The sequence below is a fragment of the Sphaeroforma arctica genome (assembly GCF_001186125.1).
Source record: "Sphaeroforma arctica JP610 unplaced genomic scaffold supercont1.19, whole genome shotgun sequence".
In the NCBI taxonomy this organism is placed as follows: domain Eukaryota; class Ichthyosporea; order Ichthyophonida; genus Sphaeroforma; species Sphaeroforma arctica.
In genome coordinates, this window is record NW_014040539.1 from 172,945 (window position 1) to 184,505 (window position 11,561).

The 11,561-nt window shown below is 40.2% G+C and overlaps 1 protein-coding gene across 1 annotated transcript in view; it reads right to left on the minus strand.

Moving 5' to 3' along the window:
- Positions 1-77: 77 nt before the first annotated feature.
- The window catches only part of SARC_00587 (hypothetical protein), a gene marked incomplete at its 3' end in the record, with an annotated part of 19,514 nt that continues 8,030 nt past the window's right edge, over positions 78-11,561 (minus strand). Inside the window, exons 7-19 of the mRNA XM_014305733.1 lie at positions 10,687-10,791; positions 10,016-10,112; positions 9,079-9,122; positions 7,881-7,961; positions 6,254-6,418; positions 4,285-4,427; positions 3,305-3,389; positions 2,806-2,934; positions 1,450-1,659; positions 1,317-1,382; positions 1,184-1,249; positions 350-778; positions 78-164 (exon numbers count right to left, since the gene is read on the minus strand). Of these exons, the coding sequence (XP_014161208.1) occupies positions 78-164; positions 350-778; positions 1,184-1,249; positions 1,317-1,382; positions 1,450-1,659; positions 2,806-2,934; positions 3,305-3,389; positions 4,285-4,427; positions 6,254-6,418; positions 7,881-7,961; positions 9,079-9,122; positions 10,016-10,112; positions 10,687-10,791 (1,707 nt within the window). The remainder of the gene's footprint in view (positions 165-349; positions 779-1,183; positions 1,250-1,316; positions 1,383-1,449; positions 1,660-2,805; positions 2,935-3,304; positions 3,390-4,284; positions 4,428-6,253; positions 6,419-7,880; positions 7,962-9,078; positions 9,123-10,015; positions 10,113-10,686; positions 10,792-11,561) is intronic.

Sequence of the window (11,561 nt, forward strand, 5' to 3'; positions counted from 1 at the left end):
TAGTCAAAAAGTAACCATATCGAAATGGACAAAAACAAGCTACACAACCAAGACAAAGGGGGTTAACCAGAGCCTTCTCATACTGCTGCAAGTGCTCGTACTGTGTTTGTGAGGCCCACCGAAATCGTCGGTGCGGCCTCATGGCTTCCGCTTATACTTCCATTCTGGTATATCAAATAAGCATCTTCTTGATTTATAATTCACATATAAGCAAGAGAGTGTACACACACACACATATATATATATATACACATACACACATATATATATGTATAGATAGATATATATATATACATATCCATGTATATTTATGTGTATACCTGTGTATATGTAAGTGAATTAAACATACCTTCTCATACTGCTGGCGAGTTTCGTTCTGTGTCTGTGACTCGCCCTGAGACTGCCGCTTCCGCCTCTCCGCTTCCGCCTTGTACCTCTCACACGCGTCCTTATAGTCCGCACACTCACTCTTCAAGCTGTCACATTCCTGCACGCGCTCATCCCTATCCTGCCTGGTCTTCTCACACGCCGCTTTATACTCCACACACTCGCGTTTGTGCGTCTCACACTCGTCCATGTAGCTATCCCGTTCTCGCTTGTACGTATCCCGTTCCTGCTTGTACGTGGCTACATCCTGCTTGTACGTGTGCACCTCTTGCGCAAAACCATCGCACTGACGTTTGAGCCGATTGCACTCTTCGCCCACACGGCTACACTCCCGCGACAGCCCCTTGAGCTCACTCCCCATGCGCTCGTTCTCTTGCGATAGCTCCGAGTTCTAAAAATAGATTTGAAAGAGAAATAAATCCAAAAAATAAATATTTAGAACAGAAAGCAAACAGGATGTGAGTTGTAGTCAGGGGCCTTCTGTCTTAATCCCCTCGGCGTGTATCAGTGAGTGCGTTCAACTGCTGATGCATTCTACACACACCAGACACACACGTGGTAGGTACGCCTACACACACACATGGTAGGTATACCTACACACACACACGGTAGGTACACCTACACACACACATGGTAGGTACACCTACACACACACACGGTAGGTACACCTACGCACACACACAGTAGATACACCTACACACACACACACCCCAAACACACACATGATAGGTACACCTACACACACACACGCACTTATACACATATGCACATATAAACATATGACCCCATGCCATACCTGTTGCTTGAGCTGGTCCCGCTCTCTCAAGCCCTCCGCGTGTGTCTCCGTGAGCGTGTCGATCTGCTGCCTACATACACACACACGCACATATACATATATACACATACACACATACGACCCCATGCCATACCTGTTGCTTGAGCTGATCCCGCTCTCTCAAGTCCTCCGCGTGTGTCTCCGTGAGCGTGTCGATCTGCTGCCTACATACACACACACGCACATATACATATATACACATACACACATACGACCCCATGCCATACCTGTTGCTTGAGCTGATCCCGCTCTCTCATGTCCTGCGCGTGTGTCTCCGTGAGCGTGTTGATCTGCTGCTGCATACTCTCCTGTGTGCGCACATCTCTGCGGTGTGCGTCTGCGAGTTTCTTTGCCTCGGTCGTCATCTCTGTGAGGTTGAAGTCCAGCACGGCTATTCGCTCGGCTGAGGCGGTTTCGGCTTGGCGGCAGTCGTCCAGCTGGGTTGGGATGGGTTGGGGTGTGTGAGTGCATACTTGTCAGCGTGTATTTAGCTGTATGTGGATAGAGGGGTATGTGTGTATGCGTTTATACATACACACATACACACACACAAACGCATTGAGAAAAAAATTCACAGGTACATGAACACACACATACCTATACTATTGAAATAGAGCTACACATTAACGCATATAAAATATACATGAGGTCGAGTTTAGATGGCTGTACAGATTGCTACAACCGTGTAATCACAGCCATCCGTACCTACAAATATTCACGTCAATATATATATATACCTAAAAAAAGCATACAGTACAACGCAAGTACGCTCATCTGCTTATAAAGACGGACGCAAACTGCAATACAGCATTCAAAGCCGTTTGTAACGATATATATCTATATATGACTAAATAGAACTAAATAGATATATAACTATAAATATATAACGAAGCATACATCCCATGCATGTATACCAATTTGCATATCAACACGAACCTACACAGGTATCATTGGTCGCGAGTATATTTGTATTGTGTACTACTGCAGACAGTACACTTAAAAGTGTCGATGGAAATAGATCGCACACAACACACAGTTACAATACACATATGAGGCAAGACAGAACACCACAATACCATAATAGACATCTGCAGCTCAATACCATACACTACACACAGTCGCAATAAACATATGAAACACACAGTCACAATAAACATATGAAACACACAGTCACAATAAACATATGAAACACACAGTCACAAAAATTATATGCAACACACAGTCACTATAAATATATGAAACACACAGTCACTATAAATATATGAAACACACAGTCACAATAAACATATACACAGTCACAATAAACATATGAAACACACAGTCACAATAAATATATGCAACACACAGTCACAATAAACATATGAAACACACAGTCACAATATACATATGCAACACACAGTCACAATAAACATATGCAACACACAGTCATAATAAATATATGAAACACACAGTCACAATAAACATGAAACACACAGTCACAATAAACATATGAAACACACAGTCACAATAAACATGAAACACACTGTGTGTATAAACATATGACGCAAGCGGGTGCACCGCAACACCATGGCACTGACGAATACCTGCTGCTGGAGCTCCTTGATTCTATTTTTAGATTCTTGCAGTTCATGACTCATCTGATCCATTGCCTGTCTAGCGTCGCTCTCTCGGACTTCCAACTGCGCAACGTGTTCGTCCTCGTGTTCAGCGGCCTACAGGGGTTAGTAGGCAAGCAAGGGAAGGTATATTATATCAGTGTATTGCTTAAAAAAACATATATGCATGTATTTACCCTTGATACACAAACACTCGTATGTATATATATATACACACACACATATATATATATATATGTGCGCACACATACATAAATACATAAATACATACATATATGTAATATATATATATATATATATACATACATACATACATACATACACACATACATATATATGTACATAAAAATCCGCGTAGTAGTATACACATACACACACATACACAATAACATATATATATGGAATACACACACACACAAACCTCCTCCCCCAAGCATATACAATGGAAAAGCATATTGTTGCATACCATTGCAAGTTTATCCTGAGCCTGTTGGAGGGCTTTTTGTGCCTGCGCATGCCGTTGTTTCTCTTCGTCAAGTGATGCCACCAGCCTAGTCATAAGAAAATGAAGTGTGCTTAATAGACCGTACACTGCCGTGCTTTTGAAAATAGAACCCTATTTTGATTGACTATGAACACGGCGAATATGGTTCATATAGTAGATAATATATATATCTATATATATATAGATATATACATGCATACATACAAACGCACAGACACACTTTATATGCATACATCCCTACCTACATACATATATATGTATATCTACATACATACATACATACACACACACATATATATATATATATTCTATATAGATCTCTATCTATACATACACATGGATTTAGATATAGCAAGCAAACATAGCAGACCCAACACCAACACACTTTTTGTAGAACATGCTGGGGTATTGAAAAATATATCCTTATTGATATATAGTCATAAAACAAATCATTCATCTCATCTCTCGCAACGAGGGGAGGGTCGTAGTAGCCCAGTATAGATATTAACATACGTACATACCCTTACGTATAATTATATAACACACACACACATATATATATGGCAATGAACACAATATATACACACACCGTACTCGTCCTAGGCAGCAATCGTATCAGTTCCCTCATCGGGCGATAGGCTCCCGCAACCTACTCCTCGAATCTGACTTAGACGCACAAACATACCTATACAGACACACAAGTACACACAAGTAAACACAGGTACACACACACATATACATACATATGTATATATATATATATAACACACACACATATATATATATATATATGTATATATGTATATATAATATACACACACACACACATATATATATATATATATATATATATAGATATATATATATATAGATATATATATATAGATATATATACACAAACTTCCCCCTAGTACACAATACATCATGTGTGGTTCTTATACCGTTTGTTGTCATGAATGATCTTCTTCCTTTCATCCCGTTCACCGTTGAGTGTTTCGTAGGCTCCCGCAACCTTCTGCTCGAGCGTGGCTGTTTGCTGCTTGAGAGCGGCACTCAGAGTGGACTCGCTGAGTAAAGTCTCTCGCTGAACCCGGTTGGTGTATGAATAAACCAAAATGGAGTGAGGTAGGTGTATATACTGTATAACAAGCAAAGTCTCTCGCTGAACCCGGTTAGTGGATGAATAAACCATAATGGAGTGAGGTAGGTGTACATACTGTATAACAAGCAAAGTCTCTCGAACAACCCGGTTGGTGTATGAATAAACCAGAATGGAGTGAGGTAGGTGTACATACTGTATAACAAGCAAAGTGAGAAATTAATAGGGCAAACAGAGTGAACACACACTATGAAAGGATAATAAGATCTATAGAAATAACACACGCACTATAATCCGTATATAATATTTGTATGATTAGGCTACACATAGTGAGTATAGAATACAAGCCCGTTTGGGCTCAGGTGTGGCTATTGGTTGTTTGGGATTGGCTCTCAGGGTGTACTTGCTGAGACAAACGCCCAGAAACCCTAAACTCTAAGCATGGTTTGTATTGGATTGAACAAGTATGGAGTGAAGCAACCAGAATACATGTCACGCACAGTGCACGTAAAATTGCTAACCACGTAAACCAACAGGAATAGAATAAGAACTTACAATTGGAAAGCATAGACAACATATCCTGTGACGCATATGTTGGGTGTGTTATAAGAAATCCTAACTGACATATACCGTGTCACATATGTTGGATGTGTTATAAGATATCCTATCTGACATATACTGTGTCACATATGTTGGGTGTGTTATAAGATATCCTATCTGTTTAAACATATGCTGGGTGTGTAATAATATATCCTATCTGATATATACTGTGTCACATATTTTGGGCGTGTTATAAGATACCCTATCTGCTTGAGTGTGTCCATCGCTGATAACATGCGTGCCACTTATAAGGTGAGCTCAATGAGAACCTTCGCTCACTCCATATGCCCTGCACATACTAGCTGTAATCACATTATATGATACGAGTATATACTATTATGAGCCGCCATGTATACTACTATGAACAGTAACCACATGGTATGATACAAATATATACTACTATAAACAGTAACTACATGATGTGCTACAAATATGTATCACTATGAGCCGTAACCACAGGATATGATACAAATACATATTACTACCAACGGCACCAGAACGTATATGTCTCCGTGTTTCCGTCGCATATATCACTGTGGGTTCGCTCCGTCGCCCGTTTCATTTCATAATAGAGGTGCACAGATACGGGTGTATAGGCAAGCACCGTACCGTACAATTGTGCCTGTATGCTTCTAAGACCTGACATACAACATACATACATATCTCCAGCCACTTCCGGGGACACTCACAGAACACATCTATGTGCGCAAAATCTCATATAGTCTTATATTTTCACTTCTAATGATTCAGAATCGAGCCGAATACACGCATGTGTGTACATACAGAGACATCGTATGGTATATATATATATATATGAGTGCTTGAAAACATGTTGTTTCTTATACGCCTACACACTCAAGGTACATACATGTACATGATAAAAACAAAAACCAAAGAACAAAAAACCTAAAACTCCTCAAGGGACTGTGAAAGAACACATCTCTGTGCGCAGTGTCTCGTATGTTTTCATCGCTAGCGCCTTCTCCTTCTCCAGTTCACTTTCGCAATGTATATAAACATGCACTCAGGCATACACTATGTCACATACACATACATATAAACATGCACTCAGGCATACACTCTAAGCCACATACACATACATATAAACATGCACTCAGGCATACATTCTAAGTCACATACACATACCTATAAACATGCACTCAGACATACATTTTAAATCACATACACATACATACACCATGCAGACACACCTCTGTGCGCAGTGTCTCGTATGTTTTTATGGCCAGCTCCTTCTCCTTCTCTAGTTCACTCTCGAGGTGTTGCATGGTCTTGCGTTCACTCTCCAGTCTCTTGTCAGCGGTCGACAGTTTGCGTTCGAGCTCACTGATAGCCTGCTCCTTCTCGTCTAGCAGATTCTACGTGCACAGGAAGTAACCGTAGTTTATGTATGTAAGCGGGTTAAACGCAAACAAGATGTAACCGTAGATTATGTATGTAAGCGGAGAGTATGAATGATCCAGGTTAAACGTATACAGGGAAGTCACCATAGTTTATATAAGTATGTATGGGTTGTTCAGATTAAACGCATACATGAAGTAATTGTAATTTACAGAAGTAAGTATGGGTTGTCCTGATTAAACGCATACAGGAAGTATTCGTAATTTACAGAAGTAAGTATGGGTTGTCCAGGTTAAACGCATACAGGAAGTAATTGTAATTTACAGAAGTAAGTATGGGTTGTCCAGGTTAAACGCATACAGAAGTAATCGTAATTTATAGAAGTAAGTATGGGTTGTCCAGGTTAAACGCATACATGAAGTATTCGTAATTTACAGAAGTAAGTATGGGTTGTCCAGGTTAAACGCATACATGAAGCAATCGTAATTTATAGAAGTAAGTATGGGTTGTCCAGATTAAACACATACAGGAAGTAATCGTAATTTACAGAAGTATGCGCTGTTCAGGTTAAACGCATACAGAAAGTCACCGTAGTTTACATAAGTATGGGTTGTTCAGGTTAAACGCATACGGGAAGGAATCGTAGGGTGTATATAGTAATTAGTATTTGAGTCTCTCCATCGGAAACCCTACGCATATGTGTGGCAGTTGTGTATTGCACGCTCGTGTCCTGCAACTGTTACGTTTAGGTGCATAACTTTGGCGTGTGTGTGCCACATAAACGAGCGGATGTGTATACGAGATATATCCCTGAGATAACAGCGGCTACGTGCAACCATATGTGAGCAGTTCTATACGCATGTGTGAAGTGTGTAGATGCTTCCAATTGGCGTAGTGAACCTGCTTTGCCGAGCAATACACGTACATATCTATGTACAGGTATGCGTGTTTGTGTGTTTATGTATATATCTGTTCAGGTAAATTTTCAGGTCCTTTCCCCTGTAAGAATGTCTCGCTTCTTCATTCGTGTAAATACACCTATATGCATATATATATATATATATATATATACATATATATATATATATACATATACACATACATACACACATATACATATACACAAATAGCCCTATATATATATATATATACATCTATGTGTGTGCATGCATGTGCGAAGGCTTATGACCAAATCTTTGTTGTCTAGTGCTCACACTTTGCCACAGAATTGATCAAGGCACGTGAAACGCGTTGAAGTCATAACTACGCGGTCTGTGTTGGCCGGACGATGTAGGAGACATCTGTAGAACTACAGGAAAACGCTCACTACACATCCTGTATACATATCAATCATATCTACACACGCTGTATACATATCAATCATATAGATGTATGACGACACATATCAATCATATAGATGTATAAAGACATACCTACGCACCATATACACACCATTACACGTACACACAGTTTACACACCTGCACTTTGTTGCTCTGTTCCACGACGATGCGGAACTTGGCCTCCAGTGCACTATGATCTTTCTTCAATTCCGAAAGTTCCTGCAACCCATTCGTACGAAAGGTTAATTCAACAGTCGAATTGTGAGGCACCCTTTTCTTAAAGGGGATATACATAGAGTTACGCGTAATGGTATACAAACCCAAATATATATATATATATACATTAATATACAGACACATATATATACAGTTTCGTGGAATGGTGTACACCCAGGTGATGGGACTAATGGTTTGACTATCAGTGACTACACGGGTATATACACGCACTATGCCCCTTGATAAAGAGGATTCAATCCCATACGCACAGCCACATAGCCGCACAGGCCTCTCTAACAGCTGATATACAATCAAAACACCTGCACGCATGCACTGGCGCTGCTATAGCTGAGTTCAGGGTTGTAGGGTTTCACTTATCCAGGAGTGAATGCCAACAGACGAATCTGTGGCATCAGAAGGCTCACGCAGTCCTTGAGGATGGTCACTCAGAAAAAAAGCTTGGCAGCGGTCGTATATATCTACCCATGTAATATACCTACCGTTGTACGCGTGTAGTTGGTCTTGTTGGTACCAATGCGTGAGTACGAGTATATATATATATATATATATATATAATCTATATATATTTATACATATAGCAGTAACGTACGTAGCAACTATGTTGCGTGAGTACTTTCGGACAAGCTTCACATGTCACGACGGTACAAACGGGCCATGCTCACCCACCATCTCACGCTAGTAGTTGGGGTCGTTTTTATCAGTGGGCAGACATTCGTAAACAGACGTTAAATTGTATACAGCAAACACGGTACGATATAACACGCTTCGTACGGGCAGGTCAACAACCAATGCTGTATGCACCCGCCCTGCTATGGTCTTTAAATGGGCCTTCCGACACTACTAGCAGATAGGGCTGCATGTAGTCACAACTGCATGCATGCGGCGAATAGGTTTCTTGAAGGGGTTGTAACAGGCCTCGTCCGTAAATAACAACCACCAAACTAAGGTTGTACATACTCACCCTTCTAACGGGGTTAAAGAGGTTGTGAACACCAAATGGGTGTATAGGCACAGACCTTTGATGGTTAGCAACTGATATTTGAGTACACACAGACAAGCTTTGTATGCCACGACCACAAGCACGACCGTGCACACGTACCCGTTCAAGTTTGTAGTTGGTTTTGCTGGTATTGTTGACTCGGTCTGTATATCATGAGAGAGACGCAAGGGAAGATGAGGGGCGAGCTATGTAGCATTGATGTGGGCCGTATGTAGTAGACGCATAGACTGACACACTACTACAGCATCAAGAACAGGACTATCTATTTAGAAGGTGTACCACGAGGTATATTGTTAAGTGTATATGTCTGTGTATATACATAGTCAAGTGTATATGGACTGTGTACATACATAGTTAAGTATATCTGTCTGTGTACATACATAGTTAGGTGAATATGTCTGTGTGCATACTATGTCTATCGAGAAAAGTAGTAATGAAGTAAATACACACATACGAAAAATACACAGATCGATCAGCAAAAACCGCTGTAAAAAACGGGTATATATATATATAGAACTGTATAGAAGTGACATATGTATGTATTGACCATATTACTTAACGTAATGCTCAACGGACCCGATATTGCTATCAGGTTCTACAGTTGTCTCCTATATCGTCGCATGAGACACACATGTCCACACAATAAGAAACACAAACCACACGGGGGAAACGGGGTAGTACCGTAACCTCTTTAAGATATATGTGGTCTATATAAGACGTACTATTCGGGCAGGCGAGATCGGCCAAATCGATACACATGTGAGCACTATTGCGTTTCAACGCTCTTTATTGTGAGCAATCATATTCCAAGCCATACGAACAGGCCGAATTGGACTATCTATTTGGGTATCCTAGTCAACATGTGAATCTGTGCGAGCTGATACGCACACGGACATATGAATATATATGCGTATACGCATATATATAAACAACAAGGCATATAGCCGCAGAGATACCTGACAGATACACCTATATAGGCTATCGCATATTCATTTGTGTAGCCCATACATAGTCGTACTTTAGCTCGCACACACACCTTCGAGTTCTGCCTGGTGCTTGCGTTTTAGGTTCTCCATGTTGAGCACACTCTCATTGAATCGTTTCTGGAACTTCTCCACTTGTATCTGGAGACTCTATTATCCATCGCAAAACGAAGCGTGTAAGGTGGTGGTATACGTGTGTGCGTCTTTAAAAGTGATGCATACTACTGGCCAGTCATACCAAAAACTATGGATGAACGCGAACGGCACAAATGAATGTGCCCAACATCTGTATACATGTGCACTTGCCAATGTACAGTAACGAACTTGTAAGAGCCGTATGGAACTGTTATCTACCTCTCGGTTAGCTACGACAATGATTTATATATATATATATATATATATATAAATGTAAATACATACATATATATACACCTACATACATACATATACATAAGAATATATGCACAAACACACGCACATATGTGAATATATACACAAACACACACACGCACACACACATATATATACATATATATACATACATACATCCATCCATCCATACATACATATATATATATATATATATACATCATATATATATATATGTGTGTGTACATAGATACATACATACGTACATACGCACATACATGCATATATACATACATAAATACAGCTCTCAGTTCACCCCTATCATTTTCCAACAACATTCTCCAAAGACACCTACCGATGCCTCTCTGCGCGAGTATTCGGTGAGCTTGGTTAGCTGTGTCTCTAACTCATTTGCCTTGCGCGTGAGCTTGGCATTTTCCGTGCCCACCCTCAGCTTCTCCTGCACATATGATTTCACAACAGGGTAACGAGTGCACTAAGGATTGAGTGTCAACCGTCAGATGACACGTATTGGTGCGTCACCCCAGGACCAAATTCGTAGACTGTAGTAGATAATGGCTCTGGTAATAACTTTGTATACGCCCACGTTTCTATGTCCACCACACAGTTGGGTTCAGCATAGCTTGTCCTTGAGGTACACGCCTGCGGCCTAAAAACTGATAATAAAAACTCATCTGCTTAAAATAAAACTCATCTGCGTGTAAGCCCATCTGTTTTTAGGAACTCATCTGCGTGGAAGCACCGACCTGTCAAAGAGGTTAACCTTTTTCGGATATAGTAGGGGATTGTATCACAATGCCAATTACAACGGATCTTTATAGTAGGTGATTGTATCACAATGCCAATTGTAACTGAGTTTTATAGTAGGTGATTGTATCACAATGCCAATTGCAACGGATCTTTATAGTAGGTGATTGTATCACAATGCCAATTACAACGGATCTTTATAGTAGGTGATTATATCACAATGCCAATTGCAACTGCGTTTTATAGTAGGTGATTGTATCACAATGCCAATTACAACGGAGTTTTATAGTAGGGGATTGTATCACAATGCCAATTACAACGGAGTTTTATAGTAGGTGATTGTATCACATTGCCAATTTCAACGGAGTTTTATAGTAGGGGATTGTATCACAATGCCAATTACAACGGATCTTTATAGTAGGTGATTGTATCACAATGCCAATTGTAACTGAGTTTTATAGT